Source organism: Hevea brasiliensis, chromosome 6, assembly GCF_030052815.1.
Source record: "Hevea brasiliensis isolate MT/VB/25A 57/8 chromosome 6, ASM3005281v1, whole genome shotgun sequence".
In the NCBI taxonomy this organism is placed as follows: domain Eukaryota; kingdom Viridiplantae; phylum Streptophyta; class Magnoliopsida; order Malpighiales; family Euphorbiaceae; genus Hevea; species Hevea brasiliensis.
This window is the reverse complement of record NC_079498.1, coordinates 7176534-7201598: the sequence shown is the minus strand read 5'-3', so window position 1 is coordinate 7201598 and position 25065 is coordinate 7176534. Positions and strand designations below refer to the sequence as shown.

At 32.9% G+C, this 25065-nt stretch overlaps 1 protein-coding gene across 1 annotated transcript; it reads left to right on the top strand.

Annotated features, from left to right (window-relative positions):
* Positions 1–13344: 13344 nt before the first annotated feature.
* Positions 13345–24825, top strand: LOC110648018 (probable membrane-associated 30 kDa protein, chloroplastic). The gene is made up of 11 exons (XM_021802095.2): positions 13345–13620; positions 14386–14507; positions 14651–14761; positions 15032–15096; positions 15321–15402; positions 16080–16154; positions 21251–21321; positions 21417–21499; positions 22802–22866; positions 23794–23868; positions 24366–24825. The coding sequence occupies exons 1-11, from the start codon at positions 13458–13460 to the stop codon at positions 24468–24470; spliced, it is 1017 nt and encodes a 338-aa protein (XP_021657787.2). The 5' UTR covers positions 13345–13457; the 3' UTR covers positions 24471–24825.
* The last annotated feature ends 240 nt before the right edge of the window (positions 24826–25065 follow it).

The window sequence follows — 25065 nt, the reverse complement described above, 5'->3', positions numbered from 1 at the left end:
TTCATAATTCTTTGATTTCCCACCATAAAAGTCCTTCCTCTCTTAACTAAAATTTAACTTTGCATCTTGGGCAAGCTAGAGGTAGCAAAAAGAGGAAGAAAAAGAGAGGTTTTGCAAGCTTGGGGTTAGCACACATAAATGTTAGTATCAATTCCTTCCACTCTCTCTCTAATTTCTTTGTTAGAAACTTGAAATGAGTTAGGATTTATGGAAATTGAATAAAACTAATCATGTTAGAGCCCTCTTCAATTTTCGGCAGCCATAAATGGGAAATGGATTTGATGAATTTTCATGGTGTTAAAGTGTGTAGTGAAGGCCATGAATAAGAATACATGTGTATGAATTTTGAATTGTATGTATGGTGCAAATGGGGAAATTGGGGATTAGGGTTTGAGGCATAGAATTAGGGTTTTGCTCATGTGTTGTAATTAATGTTCTAATGGTCAATTAGTGACCATTTGCTAAAGTTTGACCGTAAAGTGAGATCAATTGTGGCATAGGATAGTGAATTAGGTGCTGCCCCAAATGTGCCAGAATTTCTAGACTTGAGTCCAGTGGGTTTGGGCAGTCCGAACTAGACTTGTGTAGCTCCAATTGGTGTAAGGCTAATTGGAGGTTAAATTAGACACACAATTCCACATTTTTTATGAAGAAATCCTACCCAGAAAATCAACTTAGGGTGACCTAAATTGTGCCTCAATCTGGGTACCAATATGCTGGCCCTGGAAAATGATCAAATGAATAGTGTTTGTTCAAATAGTCATAACTCAGTGCAGAAAGGTTCAAATGACCTGATTTTTACGGCAATGAAAAGCTTAGATAATTTAGAACAACTTTCATGCAGAACACAAACTCAAATTCGGACCATAACCAATTTAAATTGCTAGCCAAAATCAGGATACAAAAACTATTAAAATCAAATCCTGCCCAGAAAATTTGGACAATAAACCAATTTGGCCAGTTATGGTAAAAAGACCATAACTTGAGTTACAAAATTCCAAATTGAGTGATTCAAAAAGAGAATTAAAGAAGACACATTAAGGAACAACTTTGATAAAGGAAGTTTAGCCAAAATCCCACTGTAGATTGGTCAAATGGAACAGTAAATATTGGCCATGAAATTTGAAAATTTAAAATAACTTTTAATGAACTTTGAATTGAGATTGGTAATTGATGCCAATAAGTGTAAAATTCAAAATGTGAAATTTTGGTGTAATTAAAACTAACATATCTAATTATTTATGAAAAAGTCAATATTTGTGCATGAATAGTAAGGTGAATAGTAACTAATAAACATAAAGTGTAAAGAAATAAACAACTAACTTTGTAAACATGCCCTAGTATGCCTAGAATGATCGGTTTGGATAGGTTAGTATGCCAATAGGGTTCCGATAGCAGTACTGCATATAGCTTTATGCAATTTCGTGATTTGTGATATTTTATATCATTTATGATATTATGGCCTATGGACATTTTGCTATGCTTGATACACTTGGCCTTGTGCCTGATGATTGTTATGGCTTGTTAGCCATTCTGTTGCACACCTGGAGACACTCTATGACCGATGGTGTGACGACTCAAGAAACTAGGTACTTGGTACCAATTTATCCGTTTATCTAGTCTAGCCACTAGTATAGGTTACTTAGGCAATCAGAAATAAATCTTAATAATTTATAACCAAATATAAATATAGAAAAAAGTGCTAAAAAATTAATAATATTATGAATAATTGCCAAAAACTCAGTCTGCATAAAATAATACCATAAATTTGGTATATTTATTTGCTTTAGTATATTTTTATTTTATATTGTCACCGTTAAGCTATATTGCTTAGCGCATCGCTGTTTGCCATGTGTAGGTACTGAAGACATGGATAGAGAACCCAACAGACCTTAGATTGGGTAAGCATTCAGATCTACTTTGAGTCCAGAGTCACCCCCATTACAGTGCATCTTTGATAGGATCCTTAGACTTCTTTTGTATTTTGTATTTTGTAATAGACATTAGTTTTTATTTTGTACATTATATACTCATGTAATTATATGTCACTGTATCTGTAAATTTTGTTAATTAGTAAAATTTGAGTATTTCTCCATGAAATTGAGTTTAATTATGACATGCGTGAAATTGAGTTTTGGAAATATTAAGAATTGTTGAGACTTTGTTGATGATTATTGGAGTTGAGAATATAATGAACATATTGGGAGTGTTTTTAACAGGTTCCGAATAACTTTTTTTCCAATTTATAGCTGGCACTCTGCCGGATTTTCTATAAAATTTGCGGAAATTCGAATTAATTGAAATTTTAATAAATGACATAAATATTATGAATTTCACTCAAAAGCCTTTTAATCAACAAATTAAGAACTGTAAATTGAAATAAGATAAGATATGGTGCTCCGACATACTGTGTGACATGCCTTGCTCGGCTACACTGTAGACGAGTAAGGGGTGTCACAAACTTTATTTGCCTTGGATTTAAAGGTAGTACAAGATGCTTACTTCTATTTTTTGCCTCATTACAGAGGTTTGATTAGGTGTGCATATATGTGGGTTATATAGTAACAAGAACTCTGTTAAAATTATCATGGTTTTAATAACGACTCATTTTTATCACTGACTCGTGTGCATGTTCTATTTATCAATAAAAAAATAGAGATTTTATTAGGTGATAGAGGAGCACATACTCCTTTTCTCATAATAAAAAGGAATTCATATTGCATATTTTTATGAGATAATTGAAATTTTGTAAGTATGTGATTCACTAAAAACTAATATATCGAGAATATCTTATAATTCTCCCTCACTATATATTAGGATAACACTCATTCCTTAACTAGTTTGTGTCCAAGTTTAGAATTTATACTAACCTTTGGATCGACGAAATTAAATTAATGGGACATTTGATATATATAGTGATTTCTTAATTAATTTCTTCCTAAGTTTGGAATTTTTCTAGCTTTTAGATAGAAGAAATTAAAGTGGGGAGATTTGATGTGTACCGATTCGTTAATTAATTTGATTACATGTTTGGAAATTATACTAGCCTTTGAATAGAAGAATTTAAAATGGGGAGATTTGAATTTATTTGTATATGAATTTTCTTCATTGATAGACTAGTTTTATGAATTTATTTTATACTAGCATTTGAAAAGCATATGCATTACATGTACGTATGTCGAATAATTTATAAGTCACAAATTATTTTTATAAAAAAATTAAATGTTATAATTAGTCTAATTATTTATATATAATATTAACTTTTTAGACTATATAGTATTAACTTAATTATTAATTTAAATAAACTAAAATAAAAACCAACGTTTCAGTAAAAAAAAGTGAACTTTTCTTTTAATTATAAATCAGATTGCTTTCATTAAAAAAAAATTACATCATAAGTAATTAATAGGTTCAATAATTTTATTAACTTCCTTAATTTTTTTTTATTGGTAAGAAATAAGAGCTCTCCGTGACAATTATAACCCATTTAAATTTGAGGCGTGACGTCACTAGTTAGCGTCCTCAATTCAATATAATTTTACAATAAAAAATTATCATCGAACTAAAGATGACACCCAATTAGATAAACTTCCTTAATCATAATTGAGTTTATAGTAGTTACAAGAAAAATCCTTGCAACTTTAACTATTAACATAATCACCGGTTTAAGTAAATAAGCATGTTAATTAAGATTGATTTGACTTTTAATTAGGATTGATTTGACTAAAATAATTAGGCAGAAAGCCATATAAAAAATAAAAATAAAAAATTTATAAATTACTTTACTTTATAATAAAATTTTTAAAAAATAAATTTTATTTTCCCAAATAAAATTTGTGGTCTGTAGTTCTTTTTCTTTGGGAGTTAAGTGAAGAACATTTGCCATAGATTATAACTGGATGGGATATGTTCTTTTCCTTTTACTAGTAGCATGTGGCTTAAATGACAATCCTATCTTTTATATATATATATATATATATATATATATATATATATATATATATATATATATATACACTTCGGCTTCTCAAAGTAAAGAAAAACATTAAAAAAAAAATGCCTTCACCTATCAATAATTTTTAATTTAAAAATTACAAAATTAATTATATTTTTCATAATTTAAAAAAAAATTATTATAAAATAAATTTTAAAACTTTTTTTTTCTAAAATTGTGTTATTTATTATTTTATAATAATATCTTTAATTTTTGTTATTATAAATAAATATTTTTCAAAATAATTATTTAACTTCAATTATAAAAAATATATAGTATAATTTTGATTATAAAAAATGATGAAAAACATAATTCTTATTATAAAGGAAAACAATGGAAAGTTGTTTTTCAAAAATTATATAGTATAATTTTAATTATAGAAAAGTTATATCTTTTATTAGAAAACAGTTAAAAAATATCATTTTTATTGTAAAAGAAAATAATGTAAAATTATTTTTTAAATTTTAATTAAATTTTAAAAAATTAAAAATTTTCATCTCTCCTTTAAAAAAAGTCACATATGAGGTTTTTTTTTTTTTTTAAACTACTATAAATTTTCACAAGTGAACTTTTTAATAAGATTTTATTTAACACACAAAAAAATGTATGACATTGCTCTTTGACGTTTGAATATGCTTTGATGACAAATAACGCAAAGAAGATTGGCCAATTATTAGGTACACCAGGAACACTAAAAAATAGTAATCTCTCTCTCACAGAAAGCGAGTCCTTCCTATTATATAGGAAATGGGTCTCACATGATTGTGAGAGAAGGTGTATGTGCACCGGGTGCACCTAATAATTCCTCAAGAAGATTTGCCTTGGATTTAAAAGGTGGTACAAGATCCTTAACTCTCTGCTAGCCTATTAGCATATACTTCTCCTTAATTGATTAAAAGTTTAAATAGAAGGATTTTAAAATAAGATATTTATATTTCTTATAATATATTATAATAATCTTGCATTTAGATAGATAAATTTATGATAAAAAAGTTTATTTTATTCTTAATTGATAGAATTAAAAATTGAGCTAGCAAAACTCATTAATTATTTGAAAATTATTTCCAATAACAATTTTTTTTTATAAAAATAATTTAAATTAAAATCAAATCCTTGAATAAAAAAAAGAGATTTATTTATTTGTTATAGTCTCTTTTTGGGACATCAAGATTCCTCTCTCTTGCACCTTTAACACTTTAAATTTAGAGAGGAGAATTTTTCTATATAACCGTCTTCGCATGCTCTAGTTCTTTTCTATGTGATAGCTTTGAGAAAGTAGTGCATTCAAGAAAGAGAAATGGAAGCACTACAGTTCCCATTCCCATTGCTCATAGCAATCAAAGATGATTCAGCTGATTCCAGCAAGATAGCTTATGAATTAGCTGATTTTGTTAAAATGCCCTTTCATTAACCAAAATGATATCTCACGAGCCTTTCTGATCGATGACCCCTCATTTAAATTCCAACACTCCAATAAACGTACGTATAACTTAGCTTTTGATACTGTTTGTCAAATTGCGTCAATCCAACTCAGTTTGAAGATCAAAGTTATCATCAATGTTATGCTTTCCAACCCTGTCGAAGTCCTCAAATTGGTGCAGCTTGCGAGTTCTAGGGAAGCCCGATTGATCATCATCAGTTGTGAAACCAAGGATAATAATAACGATGGTTATTATATTGTTGAAAGGATCAACAATCTTCGAGTTGACACACAATCATTAGATGTGAGGAAAGTTGTCTCTGACATGTTCACTTTGATTTCCAGGAAAGAAAGGGATAACACTATGAAAGAGATTGAGAGCCACAAGAAAAACAAAAACATGAGACAACCAGTAATTGACCACTTGCATGCATTAACCTTGTCAGAGAAACCAGGAAAAGAAAAATTTGCATGCAAAAGATGCTCAAGGCTCCTTTCTGATCACCCCTCCTGTGGATGCGTAGACTGTGATGAACTCAACGTTCATAAATCATGTGCAGAGTCAGCACCAAATATAAAGCACTACCCTTCTTTTCTGGCAGCAATGATAAAACAAAGGGAATATGCTTCTCACGAGCTTCTCTCTGTGATAACAAAAACAGAGAGGTAAAAAATAGAGTGAACTTTTAATAAACAGATTATAGGCACCAGAAAATATTGAGCTGAATACAATACAATTTATTAATCTCTAGATCATACTTAAATACATAAAAAATATAACTGAATGCCAACATTTTAGGCACCACCTCTACTACTGAAACAACTCACACATTATCTTTATTTCTTAAGACTAGGACACATAGCAACAACTAGAAAACTGAATTTGACTAAGTAAAAACAATAATACTTGGACTCTTGAATAGAGGAAATAAACTGAATAATTTCTGCATTATACTTTAACACTCTCCCATAATGCAGAAATTTACAACCCCTAACATATTCCTTAAATACTCAAACTTTGCTAAAGGAAGTGAAGTGCCTTTGTAAACAAATCTGCAAGCTGTTCATTTGTGTTGCAATAGACGATCTTAATACTCCCATCAGCCACTAAATCCCTTATGAAGTGGTGTCGAATTTCAATATGTCTAGAACGACTATGGTGCACTGGATTTTTTGTCATAGCAATGGTTGACTGGTTGTCGCAAAAGATAGTTGTTCCACCTTCTTGCTTTTGCTTCATATCGTTAAGTATTCGCTGTAACCAAATTGCTTGACAAGCTGCTGAAGTGACAACTATGTATTCAGCTTCTGATGAGGATAGGGCAGTAGATGGTTGCTTTTTTTCAATTCCAACAGATAGCACTTGAACCAAGATGGAAGACATAGCCAGATGTGCTCTTTCGATCATCAAGGGAACCTGCCCAATCACTATTGAAAAAACCACACAACTCAAGTTTGTTAGCATTAGAGTACCAAAGTCCATAAGAGCTAGTCCCCTTCAAATATCTAAGTACCCTTCTAGCAGCTCCATAATGGATTTTACTTGGGTTTTGCATGAATCGCGATAAAAGGCTAGCACTTGCATAATATCTGGCCTAGTGTTGGTAAGATACAATAAGCTACCAATCAAACTTCGATAAGTATGGCCATCAATTTTGTTTTCTCCATCTTCTAGACTGAATTTCTGATTAATGTTGACTAGAGTCTTCACTGGATTATAATCTTGCATTTGAAACTTCATAAGTAGATCTTTGACGTATTTCTCTTGAGAAAGAAAAATTCCAGCACCATTTTAAATGACTTCCAGCCCAAGAAAACAGCTCATCAAACCCAAATCAGTCATCTCAAATGCACTAGTCATTGATTTTTTAAAATCCTCCATCAAGGCAAAATTATTAGTGGTATAAATCAAATCATCCACATATAAACATACAATAAGTACCTCATCATATTTTCCAGTTTTGACATACAAATTTGGCTCACTTGCACTCTTTTGAAAGCCAAGCTTATTGAAGTGTCCATCAATCCTTGAGTACCAAGCCCTTGGCGCTTGCTTAAGGCCGTACAATGCCTTTTTGAGCTGATAAACCTTTTGTTCTTGCCCTTTAACTTCATAACCTGTGGGTTGATCTACATACACCTCTTCATGCAAAAAACCATTCAAGAATGCTGATTTTACATCAAATTGATATACATTCCACTTATGATGTGCAGCAATAGCCAAAACAGTTTTGATGGTGTCAAATCTAGCTACAGGTGCAAAGGTGTCTTCAAAATCAATACCTTCTCGTTGCATGTAACCTCGAGCAACCAGCCGTGCTTTGTATTTCTGTATCGAACCATCAGGTCTGAATTTGATCTTGTACACCCACTTTAAACCAACCGTTTCTTTCCCATTTGGTAAGTCAAAAAGCTCCCAAGTGTCATTCTTCTTCAAAGCGTTAATTTCCTCATCCATGGCTGCACACCATTCTTTCATCTGGACTGCATCTTCAAAACAACTTGGTTCTTGAGCTGATGCAAATTGACACCTGTCAACCTCTTCATAGATTTCCTTTAAAGAACACCATTTTCTTGGTGTAGTTGATGAAGAGCTTGAAGGTGTACAGTTGTGGGAATTTGTTGAAGTTGCTGGAGATGATGAACTTGGCGGAGTGGAAGGTGATAAGTGAGAATCTTTATCATCTGCTGGAAATAAATCACTATATTCTTAGAAATAATTTGAACAGCCCTGATCATTAGACCAATCCCATGCACTTTTCTCATCAAAAACAACATCACGACTAACAATTAGTTTATTAGTCGAAGGATCAAAACAGCGGTACCCTTTAGTTTTAGCACTATAGCCAACAAATATGCATTTGACACTATTATCATCAAGTTTATGCCTTTTTTGATAAGGAATATGAACATATGAAATGCACCCAAAGACTTTAAAATGTGATACCTTTGGCTTCCACCCATGCCAAGCTTCAAAGGGCGTTTGATGGTGTAGTGCTGAAGTTGGACTTCGATTGAGAATGTAGGCTGTCGTGTGTACTGCTTCCGCCCAAAAACACTTAGGCAACTCCTTAGCTTTAATCAGGCTCTTTGCCATCTCCACAAGATTTCTATTTTTTCTCTCGGCTACACCGTTTTGTTGTGGTGTGTAGCTAGCTGTTAATTGCCTTTGAATCCTAAATTCTACACAAAAACTATAAAATTCTTTTGAGACAAATTCACCACCATGATCTGTCCTTAAAATCTTCAAGGTGTGGCCACTTTGCTTTTCAACACAGCTTTTGAACTTCTTGAAAAAGGGTAGCACTTCAGATTTTTCTTTTGCAAAATAGATCCAGGTGAACCTACTATAGTCATAAACAAAGATGATAAAATAAATGTTATTGTTAAGAGAAGGAATTCTCATTGGGCCACAGACATCTGCATGCACTAGTTCAATGGGTCTTGTTGCTCTTCTAGCCTTTCCCTTAGGAAAATCCCCTCGATGTTGCTTTCCAAAAATACAGCTTTCACAAATTTCTCCACCACCTTTAATTTGAGGCATCCCTTCCACCAAATTTTTGTTAGATAAATCATACAAACTTCTAAAATTTAAATGCCCATACCTGTAGTGCCACAACCAATTCTGATCATCCAGAGAAGCTTTAAAAGCATGTTGTCAACCATCAAGATGAAGAGGAAATAAGTTATTTTTGGTCATTGGCACTTTGAACAATAAATTTTTCTTGCTTGAATAAGAAAAAACAGCATAAGCCATATCCTAAAAAACAAGTGAGTAGCCTTCTCTAACAAATTGACTCACACTTAACAGATTTGAGTCAAGATGAGGAACATAGAGGACTCTTTTAATTTGTTGTCAGTTGAGTTTATTTGCACATCACCTTTACCACGTGCTTCATGAACCATGCCATCTCCCATCTTTACTATGGTCTGAACTGATTTATCCATACTGGAAAAGGCTTCTAAGTTTGCTATCATGTGACTACTACACCCGCTATCTACGAACCAGACATTTGGAGAACACACTGTTGCAGAATAACAAGCGAGAAATAGACTCTCATTTTCATCATTGGCTTCTTGTTCGGCGAACTTAGCATGTTTTTCCTACTTTTCCTTCAACCTGCAATACCTTTCAATATGGCCAAATTTGTTACAGTAATAGCATTGAAATTTGCGAGGTTCACCAGTTTTCTCTTCCTCGTTGTGATTTTGATTTCGACCTCTAGAATGTCCACCAACTCTGCCACCTCATTTTCCATGATAGAAATGACCACCACGGCCTCTTCTGTTGCTTATATTATTGCTTCTGCCACTGGACTCATTATTTCTATTAGATAGTTGCAGCTTAGAGTAAAAAGCATTTTCCATTGCTCCTCGATCATTGTATCGCTTCAACCTGTCGTTATGGGATTGTAAGGATCCTAATAGCTCATCAACAGTCAGCTCACTCAAATCATTTGCTTCTTCAATGGCTGCCACTATATGCTCATACTTCTTAGGCAAACTCCTTAAAATTTTTTCAACCACCTTTTGATCAGACACATCCTCACCATACTTTCACATTTGATTAACAATCTCTGACAGCTTTACGGAATAAGCTTTAAGAGACTCCCCATCTTTCATAAAAGAACTCTCGAAATTTCGTCGAAGAGTTTGCAACTTGACATTAAGTACCTTTGTAGTACCTTGATTACGTTTTTGAAGCACATCCCATGCCTCCTTTGCCTTGGTGGCTAATTCAATGAGAGGAAAAATGGCTTCATCCCATGCCTCCTTTGCCTTGGTGGCTAATTCAATGAGAGGAAAAACGGCTTCATCTATAGCTTGTTGAATGAAGAAAAGAGCTTTTGCATCCTTCTTTTAAACCTCAGGTGAAGTTTCATTATACCCCTTAGATACCAACTCCCATAAATCTTGAGAGATAAAGAGAGTCCTCATTTTTGTGCTCCAAGCATCATATCCACTGCCTTTGAAGATAGGAATAGAAGGAATTGATGGATTGATACCAACGTTGCTGTTGGCCATGTGAACTCAATGTTGCTATTGCTGATGCTCTGATACCAGATGATAAAACGAAGGACATATGTTTCTCACAAGCTTCTCTCAGTGATAACAAAAATAGAGAGGTAAAAAATAGAGTGAACTTTTAATAAACAAATTATAGGCATCAAAAAATATTGAGCTGAATACAATACCATTTATTAATCTCTAGATCATACTTAAATACATAAAAAATATAACTGAATGCCAACATTTTAGGCACTACCTCTACTACTGAAACAACTCACACATTATCTTTATTCCTTAAGACTAGGACACATAGCAACAACTAGAAAACTGAATTTGACTAAGTAAAAACAATAATACTTGGACTCTTGAATAAAGGAAATAAACTGAATAATTTCTGCATTATACTTTAACACAATTCAACTTCATGGTCAGTATGACTTCCAACAAACACATAAATGCAGTAATTGCGAAGAATTCTCATATGATTGTTGCGATTGCTTCCTCCAAACTCACCTCAATCTTGGATTATTGCCAACGATCCTTTATCCGAAACAGCACCCACATTTCCTTAATTTCATTATCATGCCATCCAAGTATAATCATCAATACAAATATTGCATTTGTGATAAACTTGGAAGCTCTGTTAGCTACAAATGCTATGACTGCTTTTATGATGTTCATCTGAATTGCGTTTTACCAGCTCCCATTCAGGTGAAAAATGGTCATCGTTTCATGTTCACATCCTACCCTGCAGACATTTTCGGGTGTGATATTTGCAACGAAGAAATTGAAATGGGGCAATTGTTTTATGACTGCTTAAACATTCACCTGAGGTGCATGTTTGATGAAGGCAAGGTTAATGATATGATCAACAAAGAGCTTGTGCAGCCAGGCATCCCATTGCGAATGAAAAGGCTGTCATATTAAAACAGCAAACGCTTTTTACGGTAAAAGTATTTGCTCTTACCATTTTACCGTTTAGTTCTAAGTTATTATTACAGTTACAAATTAATAACAGTAAAAGTATTTACTTTTACCATTTTGCCCTTTAGCTCTATGGTTATTATTATACTTACAAATTAATTTAAAAGTATTATGTCATTAAATTAATGAAATATTATTAATTTAAAAATATGAATAATTAGAATGTTGTAATTTTCAGTATTAAAAATTTATTTATAAATTAAAAGAAAAATAAATTAAAAAAATAAAATAGTTGTACCAAAAATAAATATTTTCTTTAATAGAAGTACTTTCAAATAATAAGATAAGTTCTTAATGTGCTTTGTTAAATTATGTATCATTTAAATTTATTAATATTTTTCCACAATTCAATATTTTTCATATATAGTTTTCACGGTGCATGTTCCATAATTTTATTATTGTAGCATGACTTTATTTATTTACTTATTTATTCAATTAAAATAAAATTAATAATATAATACTATTTTTATATTTTAAAATATATTGTTGTCTTTATTATTTTAAAATTAACAACTTTTTTCTTTATACCACCATTAGAGAAAGTATAAAATTTTTAAAAATTATAATATTTATGTTATTAATAAATTCAAAAATTAAAATCTATAAAATTTATTTTATATTGTTACAAAATAGAATAGGATATATTTTTAGTATAACTAATTTTTTTATTTATTAATTATACTAATATGATAAATAAAAAATAAATAAAAGCCACAGCGACACGCTGTATTTAAGCTTGTCCCCTAACCTAATTATAAGGCACCATTTGTTTTATTTATTTATTTTGTTTTTTTTAGATTTATTATTATTATTTTATATATATATTTTGTCATTATCCAAATTAAATTATATATATTGTCATCAAATGTTTACTTATTTCTAATTGAAATTATAATTCAACAAGTAGTCATCCTGCATGTTACGCCGAATTTATTTTTATTTTTTAAAATTTAATTAATTTTTAAAAATTAATTAATTTTATTTTTACATGAAATTATATTTATATAATTATGTTTTACTGAAAAATTCATTGCTTATATATTAATTAAAAGATTTTTAATAATTAATCATCATAAATAATGAAATAATACTATTATTAACTATGTGTAATCAATAATATATTATTTCATTTAGTAAGAAAATTTATTATGCTAATTAAATATTTATTAATTACATAATCAAATTAACATTCAATTAATTTCAAATCAATTAAATTAAAGCCTTCAATCGATGATTGGGTAAAAATTTATAAATTATCCTAATTTTAGGATTATATATATATAGATAAATCGATTTCTATTTTTTTAATAATAAAAAATAAATATACAAATAGACCGATCACATACTTAGTAAGAAATAATATACCTTTCACACTCATGCACATAATATTTACAATTTATTAGAATTATAAATAAAAATTTCTCTATTTTCTCATTTTCATCACCACAAAAATTAATTTGATTCTTATTTATTTTAGATCAACAAAATCTTTACAAAATCATTTTATTTCTTTTTCCCTAACCTTTTTAAATTATTTTTTTAATTTTTTCTATTGTTTTTACTTCTTCACATGAATGTCAATAGCCTCATCATAATTTTTCATAATCATTTTTAGTAGTTGGATTATATGAATCACTTTTCATTCTTTTTTTTTTTATTTTTTTTTAAATCACTAAATTGGATTGCTAATATTTACTTTTAGGATTAAAGCTCGGAAAATCAACGTGAAAAATAATTATTGTAATTATAAAATATTATTAAAAGGTTATATAAATAAAATAAAACACCCATAATGGGGGGAAATTGGACAAATGTAATAAAATATTAATGCACGGAATAATTTCAATTGTCATAATGTGGGGAAAGCCCAACCTTGGTTAACCGAATGATCCGGCCCGATTCAGTTGTGGAAAGGACCTCAACGAAAAGAAAACAAAAAGAATGGACAGATTGAATCAAGTGATCCCAGTGGTCTCTTCTTCTTTTCTATCCAGAAAATAGATTTTCTGAAGCAATCAATCCAAACCGATTTCTCTTTCTTACAAAATTATGGCTGCAAAATCCCAGTTAATTACAGGATTGACCTTGCCATTGCCACCACCGCATCCCACCACTTCGTCTTTGCCCTCCTCTAACCACAGCAGCAGCAGCAACAACACTCTCTCTATGGTCAACCGGCCACATCTCACGACGTCGTTTTTCAATGGCGGAGGTACCGTCTTTCCGTTGCTGTCTTTGCTTATATGTTATTGGGTATCTGTTATTTTTCAATTTTTATTCTGATAATTCGAGATTGTCCTCTATGGTGATATGCACTTTTGGGTTTTCTTTAGAGCTAGACTTTGATACAATTTTGCGAAGCTGAAGATTGACAGAGTTTAATGTGGTTGAGAATATACCAAGATAGGGTAATTGATTGTGTTGACAAGAAACTAACTTTCCAAGTATTTAAAATTGGCTATTTTTTTTTTTAAAAGATAACTAATTATCATTCATTATGCAAATAGATGGGTGGTTAGTAAAAATTCCTTATCCTAATTACGGTTTTGAGTGAAACTGATTATGACCTGTGGATAATGCCATGTGACAAGAGATCTAAGAGTTTAGCTCTGAGCTTGTAATTGTTTTTTGTCCAATAATATGTTCTTAATTTAAATTTCTTTCATTCAAGGATCAGATTATGCTCTTAAGTTTATGTGGAAATGTTATTAGTAGGAGATGTTCTGAAGATTAATCATTCAATAGGAGATGTTCTGTGCAGAAACCTTGTAGCAGATGTTCTGAAGTTTATTCATTCAATAGAACTCACGTTTAAAAGTTACCCTACAGAATTTCAGTACTCTAATTTATTGTTGGGCCAGAAATATCTCTTCCTCCTTCTCATACACATGCATATATGCCAGTGTGACAGTGCCACTCTACTTGCATGTTTTGACTAATGTTTGATGTCTTGGGTGAAATTTAATTTTGTTTGCAGTTCAAGCTTTAAAAGTTAGTGTAAGGACTAATCCTTCCACTAGGTCCCATTGCTATAGACAAGGTGGAGGTGCTCTTGGCACCCATATGAACCTTTTTGATCGGTTTGCTAGAGTTATCAAGGTGAGAATTTAGGGAATTCTTCACCTGCATTTATGTAATTATGCATTAGCATCCTTTTTATGGTCATTGTGACTAGTAATTGACTAATTGCAGTTTTTGCTGTCTTGCACAAATAACATAATATACTTGTCTTCTAATTACAGTCATATGCAAATGCTATCTTGAGTGGTTTTGAAGACCCAGAGAAGATTCTAGATCAGACAGTGCTTGAAATGAATGATGACTTGACAAAGATGCGTCAGGCCACAGCACAAGTAATTATCATGATCTTTCATTCTTTTTTCTTATTCTTTGCTTTAATTCTTAGTTTAGTTTCTTTTCCCTTCTCTGATTTTCACGCTCTCTTCATATTTTGTTCTTGTTTTCAGTTTTATTTTTCTGTATTCTTCTGTTTTTATGCAAAATATTGAATATATGTGACATTGAAATGGCAATGGCATGAAGACTTGGTAAACAAAAACTTTGTGGCCCCAATTAGTTTGCTAGTGTTCTTTTAATGGTTTTCCACTTTATGTTCTATTCAGGTATTGGCGTCTCAGAAACGCTTGGAGAATAAATACAAAGCTGCAGGGCAAGCTTCTGAGGATTGGTAAAACATGGCTAAATTTATTTATTTATTTATTAAATTATTTTCATTCATAAGAAGACTTGACTGTTAAACCTATTACTTCCACCTGCAATTATTTATAAGTTTACTAATTGAGCCAATTTCTGTTGCTACAAAAATTTATTACACTATCAACAAGCAAAATCTTAAATTATTTTAGTGTGGTAGCAATGATATATTGTTTTCACTCCAAAAATTCCATGTAGGTATCGTAAAGCGCAGCTTGCTCTTCAAAAGGGAGAGGAAGATCTTGCACGTGAAGCACTTAAAAGACGTAAATCTTATGCTGTAAGTTGGCATATTCCTGAAAGTTTTTATACTTAAGTTTGTTTGAGTTTTTATATTTTTACTATAGAGTCAACAATCTAGCTGATGTTGTAGGTGGAATTGCAAGCAGCTTCTCTCTAAGTTAGTCCTTTCTGTATTTCCTTTCTTCTTGTTCATTTATTATTCTGTGTGCATTTTATATTTGATAATGAATACAGCTGGCTTCTATGCATTGGTAACAAAGAGCAAATTCATTTGGTCCATGTGCTATAATATTGCATCAATGATTAAACTGTCATAGTGTTCAAGCCTGCATTCATAATGACTACCCAAAATTTTAGTAAGAGTAAAATAGGATAAATGGGGAAGAATCTTGCGCATTGCTAAAGAGCTGCATGTATGTCATAGCTTTTGACTAAAGAAGTAAACTAGTTAAATTAATTGTGCATGCAAGGATGACTAATTAAATATACATCCAACTGATTAGGATTTTCTCCCTTTCTTTGATGCCCTAATTTTTAGTAATTATCTTTTATATAGCGAATGTTGAACTGGTTGTTTATTTTTTTTATTTTATTTTTTTATTATGATGAAATATGCTTTGACTGCAGATGTAGAATTGGGTGGGGATGTTGCAAAGCACCATGTTTTCTAGTAATGCTTATGAAAATTAATTTTTTCTGTTTTAATTCTCGTAGGATAATGCTAATTCCTTGAAAGCTCAACTGGATCAGCAAAAAAGTGTTGTTGAGAACCTTGTCTCTAATACTCGGGTATGTTAATTCTTGTTTTTCCTGAATCATATTTCTAGTGTCAAAAGCTAGTGCATTGTCATTGTTTTGAACTATGTTGAACCTATATATTTTTAACAAATGGTCTGTGTGAAAAAATAGAACAAAAGAAGAATATTGAGAATGATTGAAGAGCTTGATTATTCCCTCAAGCCAATAGTGTCAATTTATAATATGTACAGGACAACTAAATAGGAAATACTATCCTAATTAAATACGTAATTATAGCCACGATTCTAGCACCTAAATATATTCACACAATCACTACTGATACACATATCCTAGCTATTTATGGTACATATCTTAACACTCCCCCTCAAGCTGGAGCGTACAAATCATATGCTCCAAGCTTGTTACAAATATATTCAATCCGAGAGCCTCTGAGAGATTTTGTCAGGATATCTGCTAATTGGTCATTTGAGCTAACAAAGCTAGTGACAATACAACCAGATTCAATCTTTTGTCTGATGAAATGACAATCCACCTCTATATGTTTCGTTCTCTCATGAAACACTGGATTAGAGGCAATGTGAAGTGCAGCTTGGTTGTCACAGATTAGCTGCATTTGTTTAAGTTTCCCATACTTGAACTCTTGGAGAAGTTTCAACCATATAAGTTTACAAGTTGCCAAAGCCATAGCTCGATATTCTGCTTCTGCACTTGATCTAGCAACCACATCTTGCTTCTTACTTTTCCAAGAAATCAAATTACGTCCAATCATAATGCAATATCCTGAAGTAGATTGTCTGTCTAAAGGAGAACCTGCCCAATCTGCATCTGAGTAACCAATAATCTGTGAATGACCCTTATCTTTATATAATAGGCCTTGTCCTGGAGCTCCTTTAATATATCTGAGTATTCGAATAACTGCATCCCAATGACTACTACATGGTGCTTGAAGGAACTGACCGACCACACTTACAGCAAATGAGATGTTTGGGCATGTGATTGTAAGATAATTGAGTTTTCCAACCAATCTCCGGTATCTATCAAGATCCTCCAATGGCTCCCCTTGTCTAGGAACAAGTTTGACATTTGGATCCATACGAGTATCTGCGTGTCTACAGTCTAACATGCCTGTCTCTGTCAGTATATCCAAAGCATATTTCCTTTGAGAAATGGCGATACCTGTCTTGGATTGTGCTACTTCAATCCCCAAGAAATACTTTAGCTTCCCAAGATTCTTAGTCTGAAAATGACTGGACAAGTGTTGTTTGAGTTTTGAGATCCCAACATGATCATTTCCTGTAATAACAATGTCATCAACATAAACAACGAGATAAATGCACTTATCATGGCCATTATGGTGGAAAAATACTGAATGGTCAGCTTCACACCGAGACATTCCAAATTGTTGGACTACAGTACTGAACCGTCCAAACCATGCTCTCGGAGATTGTTTCAAGCCATATAAAAAACGCCGTAGGTGACACACCAAACCAGACTCCCCCTGAGCAACAAACTCTATCGGTTGCTCAATATAAACTTCCTCAGCTAGCTTGCCATGTAAAAAGGCATTTTTGATATCCAGTTGATGAAGTGGCCAGTGATGGATGGCAGCTAAGGAAATAAGAAGGCGAACCGAGGCAATCTTAGCCACAGGAGAGAATGTATCACTGTAATCGAGGCCAAAGATCTGAGTATAGCCCTTTGCAACAAGGTGAGCTTTAAATTTATCAATCTGGCCATCAGGCCCCACCTTGACTGTATAAATTCATTGACAGCCAACAGTAGATTTGCTCTTCGGTAGTGGCACCAAATCCCAAGTGCCATAATTATGGAGAGCAGTCATCTCTTCAACCATTGCATTACACCATCCTGGATGTTCCAAAGCTTCTCTAACAGTCTTAGGTACAGATACATTAGACAAAGTGGTGACAAAAGCATAGTAGGAAGGAGACAAACGATGACAACTCACAAAATTATAAATAGGATAAGGATCTCGAGACGAACAAATACCTTTTCGGATGGCAATGGGAGGAGTAGCATCGTCTGTTGAAGGCGAGACCAGGATAGGTGAAGATGAAGGAAGGCAAGAGTCACCAGGAGCCGGTGTTGTACCTGTATCAAGCAAAGGAGCATCAATGGTGTTGGTGGGAGGATGAGGACAACGTGAGTAGATGTGTAGAGGTGGTGGACTGATTGGTGGTGGAGGAAGAGTAGGAACTGGTAAGGCGATGGGAATAAAAACCTCAGATGCGGTGTTGGAGGAAAAATAGGGAGATGTTTTAAAGAAGGTTACATCAGCTGACACAAAGTATTTATTTGTAAGTGGATTATAGCATTTGTAATCTTTTTGAAGTCTAGAATATCCCAAAAAGACACATTTTATTGATTTGGGCTGAAGTTTGTCTTTGTCTTTGCCAGGAGTGTGATCATGAACAAAACAAATACAACCAAATACGCGCAGGGACAACTGATGAACATCTTGGTCGGGAAACAAAATGGAATGAGGACTCTGATTCTGCAAAACAGAAGAAGGCATTCGGTTAATTAAGTAACAAGCACTAAGAATAGCATCTCCCCAAAAACGAAGAGGAACATTATGGTGAATGAGTAAAGTGCGGGCAGTCTCAACTAGATGATGATTCTTTCGTTCGGCAATCCTATTTTGTTGCGGGGTATAAGCACATGAAGTTTGGAGAGTAATACCCTGAAAAGATAAGAAATGAGTAAAGGAAGTAGACAAATATTCTTTTGCATTGTCACTACGAAGTATTTTAATAGAAATACCAAATTAATTACGTATTTCAGTAGAGAATTTTTGAAATATAGAGAATAATTCAGAACGAGCCTCATTAAAAATTACCAAGTGCAACGAGAATAATCATCAACAAAAGTAATAAAATAATGAAATCCCAAAGTTGTACTGACACGACTTGGACTCCAAATGTCTGAATGGACAATTTCAAACATGGACTTAGCCCTATTATTGACTCGCTTGGGAAAGGAAACACGACTTTGTTTTCCAAGTTGATAGGACTCACATTCAAAAGAATATAAACTAGAAAGACTAGGAACTAATTTTTGCAATTTGGTAAGACTCGGATGACCCTGACGATTGTGAAGAAGATTAGCGGAAGTGGTAGAGGCAAGAGCAACTGGAGAATTTGAAGTAGAAAGATGGTACAACCCTTGTGACTCACATCCTACTTCAATCATTTTTCCCGTACTCCGGTCCTGCACAACAACAGAGTTAGCTGTAAAAGTGACAGAACAATTGAGATTTTTAGTCAATTTACTAATGGAGATTAAATTATATGGGTATTCTGGAGTAAACAAAACTGTGGTTAAAGGAATAGATGGAAAGATTTTTACTTCTCCTATGCTCTTAACTAAAGTTTGTGAACCATTAGCCAAAGTAACTTTAGAAAAAACCGGAGGAGAAACTAAGGATGAGAAAAGACTTTTATTATCAAATATATGATCAGAAGCACCAGAGCCTAGGATCCATGGACCAGTGAGCGAAGACTGTGTTAGACAAGCAAAGGAATTACCAGAATGAGCATTGCTAGAAGATTGTTGTTTGGCTGTTTGATATTGCAAATATTCTTTGTAATAAGCTCCAGTTAATAGAATAGAATCTGACACCTGATCCTTTTCATCAGGTAATGGAAGAATACAATTTTCACCGGATTGAGCCATATGAGCAGTTTTCACTAGGCTAGGCTGTGACAGCCACGGACTCCCAGAAAGTGATCGGAAAAAGAAGGAAAGTTCCTCCCTATGAGGACTTTGTTTCAAATTTCAAATTAGACCTGCCGAGAGCTCTGATACTAGGGGTGAGCATTCGGTTCAAACCGAACCGAATTAAATTACAAAAACCTACCGTAAATTTTAGGAACCGAACCGAACCGAACCGAAATGGGTGAAAAATCGAATCGAACCAAACCGTTCTATTTCGGTTCGGTTCGGTTTAAACCGATCGGTTTGATTTTTTATTGATTTTTGAATTTAGACTTGATTTTCAAGTTATTTGGTCTAATTTTAACTTTGGTTTGAACCTAATAACCATTAATCAATGAAATTAAACAATTAATATATATAAAATTAAATATAATTCATAAATTTTCCATAAAAATAAATCAAATCAAAAATCAATTCGGTTCGATTTAGTTTTATTTGACTATATAAATTACTATTCGGTTAGGTTCGGTTTAACTAATTTTTTTCTCTTCAAAACCGAACCAAACCGAAATAACCGAAATTTTTATAATGTAAAATCGAACCGAACTGATTTAATTTTAAACCGAACCGATTGAACCGAATTGACTCGGTTCGGTTCGGTTTTTCGGTTTGAACCAAATTCTGCTCAGCCCTATCTGATACCATGTGAGAAAATAGAACAGAAGAAGAATATTGAGAACGATTGAAGAGCTTGATTATTCCCTCAAGCCAATGGTGTCAATTTATAATCTGTACAGGACAACTAAATAGGAATACTATCCTAATTAAATATGTAATTATAGCCACGATTCTAGCACCTAAATATATTCAAACAACCACTACAGATACACATATCCTAGCTATTTATGGTACATATCTTAACAGTCTGTCCTATAGTCATGCATTCATGTGAGGGACAAAAAATTGAAAGTAAGAGATAAGAGTATTATTAAAATTTATGACAGGAACAGAATGTAAAATGGTGTTGCTTTGGATCCTTGTTTTTTGGATTAGATGCATAAGTAGATGTTAATTGCCTGTTGCCTGAATTGATATTGTGGGTCACAATCCAGGAAAAGATGGGGATAGAAGCGCAGCTTGTATTCCTCGTAAATCAGAGTTAAGTTTTGAGTTATAATTGAAATAGAATGAGTTGGGAAAAGTGTGAACCATTTTTCAAAAAAGTATGAGGTTCTGCCCTACTTTGGATTCTGATTGGGGTCCAGAGATTGACAAATTAATCTTTTCCCTTTTTATGTTCCTAACTGGCAAATTGAATTTGGCATGTTTCATGTTGTTGACTGTGCAAGTACCTTACAATTTTCTTTTGTCTGATATTTACCTTTTCCAGCAAGTAGAATAATGTGTTCATGAACTTGTTATTGTTTTGTTCAATGAATTCCATTGTGTAGCTTTTGGAGAGCAAGATACAGGAGGCAAAGTCCAAGAAAGATACACTGAAAGCACGTGCTCAGTCTGCAAAGTTTGTCTCTGCCACCATTTCCTGTTGTGAAGTCCCCTTTTCCTCTGTGTAGCATCTTTATTTTTACTGTTAATGGCCCTTCTTTGTTGCTTTAGAACTCAAACCAAAGTGAATGAGATGCTGGGGAATGTCAATACAAGTAATGCTCTTTCAGCTTTTGAAAAAATGGAAGAGAAAGGTAAATCATCTGGAAACAATCTATGTATTTCTCTGTATCTAAAGTCTGCTTTTGTGCATTTCATTTTGATCCTCAACTGCAAGCACTTACATGTAATATGGGACTGTCTCAGTTGTTTAACTAATAGCCCTTGGAGTACATATGTGTTTATGTGTGTCCATGTGTGTGCCTTGCATTTTGGTTTTGGTTTCCAGCTATTTTTATAAGGAAAAAATCTGTCGTGTACATATGGCATATCTGAGGTTTTACCATTCTACTAGTAACTAATAAGGTGTTTCTCAAATTTTTACCATTTTATTGTAATTCAGGAGGTTTTTCATATTGTTTTAATATCCTCGAGAATTCTTCTTTCTCACAGTTAAATTTTGTGTTCGATATAAAAGCAGTGTGCCATTCATATGCTGAACAATGATAGAGTTGTCTTGGTGTGATAATTTTATTCTCTCTGCCTCTACTTTAGCTCAACTCAACTAATTCTTAATCCCAATCTAGTTGGTGTGAGTATTGCCCAATTAAATTAATTAGACAATGACTTGCACGCATATGCTTAACGATTTATATGGTTGCTAAGTTACTATTTCAGCGGACTAAGGGTATATCTGCCTCTCTTTTTATTTGTTAATTTCCCCATATGCACCATACTTATTCATATTTCATAACTTGATCACTCTTACTAAATCCTGCTTTACATGCATAAGAGGTACATGAGGAAACAAGTTTAGTGCTGTCTCTCCTTTTATTTTGAATATTGTGCTGTACTTTATGAAAGTTCTTGTTTGATTCTTCACTGTTCTCTTCTGTGGCTTAACCATTTCTTTATTTATGTCAATGAGGTCTTTGCCATTGGCTATACTTTGAATTCTCAAACACATTTATGATAGAATTTCCTTATTCAATAATTTCCTGCTAGTTTCATCAGTTGGATGCTTGTCATGAGGTATTTCTTACAGTGGTTCATCCTTTCTGGTTACTCAAAATTGACCATTGCTTGACATTTTGCTTGCCATGTTTGGCATTAATTATTCTTGAAACTGCTTTTGGAAAAGTGCCCTTCTAAATGTTTTTCCAAAAAGTAGTTAGAATCTGCTTCTGAGCTGTTTGAGTTTTTATGTCTAGATCATTCCAAAAAAACCTTAGAATAAAGTTTTATTTGCTATTAATCAAAATATTTAAGTGCTTGATTTTCTAGACAGCATGACAAACAAATGCAGTGTCAAGCAGATTCAGCTGTCCTATACTATTGCTGGTGAAGAATAGAAATGTCATTAAGTTTTTCTTTTCTTATGTTTTTCATCTTGATAGTAATGGCAATGGAATCAGAAGCAGAAGCCCTTGGCCAGTTAGCCACAAGTGAGCTGGATGGGAAGGTATTATTATGTTGCTCCTTTTATTCCTATTATGCTTGTGAATTTTTGGGATCATCTGTCTTTCATTATTTTTTTATCTTTGGTCCTCATTCAGAGCATCAGTGGGTTATGAAGTCATAGCAATCTAATCTTGTGTCATGTTCCAATTATTTTTGCATGTCAGGTCCATTATGCAATATTGCTAGCCCTACATTTTGTTCTTTTTGTTTGTTACAAACAAAAATAGACATAGCATCTACTTCATTGTTAGAGAAGAACCAGAGTCTTCGGAAATCCATTAGGGTAATTAATTCTACATACATGAAGATTGTTGTAGTTTGGAAATAAGTATCAGTGGAAAATTTTCAGTTAGGTCTCTATTTATTAGGAATTTTCTTTTTTTTTTTTTAGAACAAAAATAGATTTATGTTATTAGGAAAATAATATCTGCTTTGCAGTTTAGGCAGTCAAGTACTCTGGTTACTCTTGGTTCTTTCGCCCATTTCCTTTGAATCAAAAAAGAATGATCCCAGAGTGGTATTTCTTTATGCCACTGTTGTATAGGATAAGCGTGGGTATTTAATTTTTCAAGGGCAACATTTGATATTTTCTTTTTTATATTTATTTTATTATTTCCTTTTGGAGGAATGGAATATTATTGAAAATCTTCAAATTTAAAAATGTTGCTGTAGGCTTGTTGGCTGGTTTTCTTCTTGTGCATGCCAATTTGTGGCCCTTGCTTTGTACCCAATATTAAAGCAGCTATTTAACTTAATATGTGAACATCATTGCAAGCTCTAACCCTAATACCCAGTTAAACCTTCAAAACTTGAATATCATAAGAGCTATCCTATATCAAACAGCATGCTTGAACTAGCAGTGATGATTTCTTGTTGAAAAGTTGCACTTGGTGATACAAACAATATGTAATTGGTATCTGTTTTGCAGTTTGCATTACTTGAGAGCTCATCAGTTGATGATGATCTTGAGAACCTGAAGAAAGAAATTTCCGGTAGCAAAAAGGTATACCTTAGACATCTTATTATATGAGAAATCTTATATGAGCAAATCTTCTACGCAGATGAATAAGAATACATTGTTTTCTCATTGTTTTACTATTTCTAAAATTTTTACTCTAGTTATTCATTCAGGGTTTTTTTGCCATCCAGTAGTAGCTGAGCGTAAAAACTAGACAAGAATTTTTGGGTAATTTTAATTATTTAGTACTGTAATGAATCCTGAGTAGCACAGGTCACTCTGTGAAGGGAAGAAAAGGAGCAGTTGTGTTTGAATCTTCCTATTTTATTTGTCCAGAAAACAGAAACCAATGAAAATATTATAAAGCTTCCATTTGAGCAAGGCTTGTCCATTGGTTTCAGGAAAGGATTATCCCTTTTTCCCACTTTATATCCAAAAATCCAAAGGAGGGAGTAAAAGTATCTGTGAAAAGTTCCTTCAATATTTTATTTCATTTGTCCTCTTGACAACTTCTTTTTCTTTTTCTTTGTCCTGTTTAACAGAGAGGAGAACTACCGCCTGGAAGAACAGTTGTCAGTAGCGGGATTCGAGATCCTGAGATTGAGATGGAGCTCAATGAATTGAGACAAAAGAGAAGGGAATTCTAAAATTATTTCCTACGGATGTGCAAGAACTGGAATCCGTATCTCCAAGTACAAAGTTGGAATAGGTCCTCTTCTGCCAAAATATTAGCATTTAGAGTTGAAGGCCAAACAGAAACAATTGTATAGTTGCAACAAACTTGAATAAACTAGTAATTTTTTCTCCTCTTTTGGTATGGGTGATGCTACACCAAATCGTCGGCTTGTAATTGTAATCTATATGCATTTGTGTTGCAGCAAACCGTGTGATTTGGATTGTAGCTGCAACAAACAGCTTTTCTTTAACCTGTAGTTAACATGACTTTGCCACAAGTATTTTGGTCTTCAAAATTTGCAGCAAAACAAGAATTCCTTATGTTAACAGTTGCTGCTGACTTCATGGATGCAGTCTGGTCCACAGCAGTAGGCTGCTGGTCAAGTTGTGATGGCTTGTATGCTGTTAAATGACATCAATTGTCTGCTGCTATGGGATCTTCCTTCTGTAAAGCATGGTAAATTCTTTACATATTACTCCAAAATCTCTCTTCAACCAGATGCTTATGCTTGACTGAAAAGATGTAGCCTAGTGGGAAAAGGGTGTGATTTATTATTTTTCTCAGAA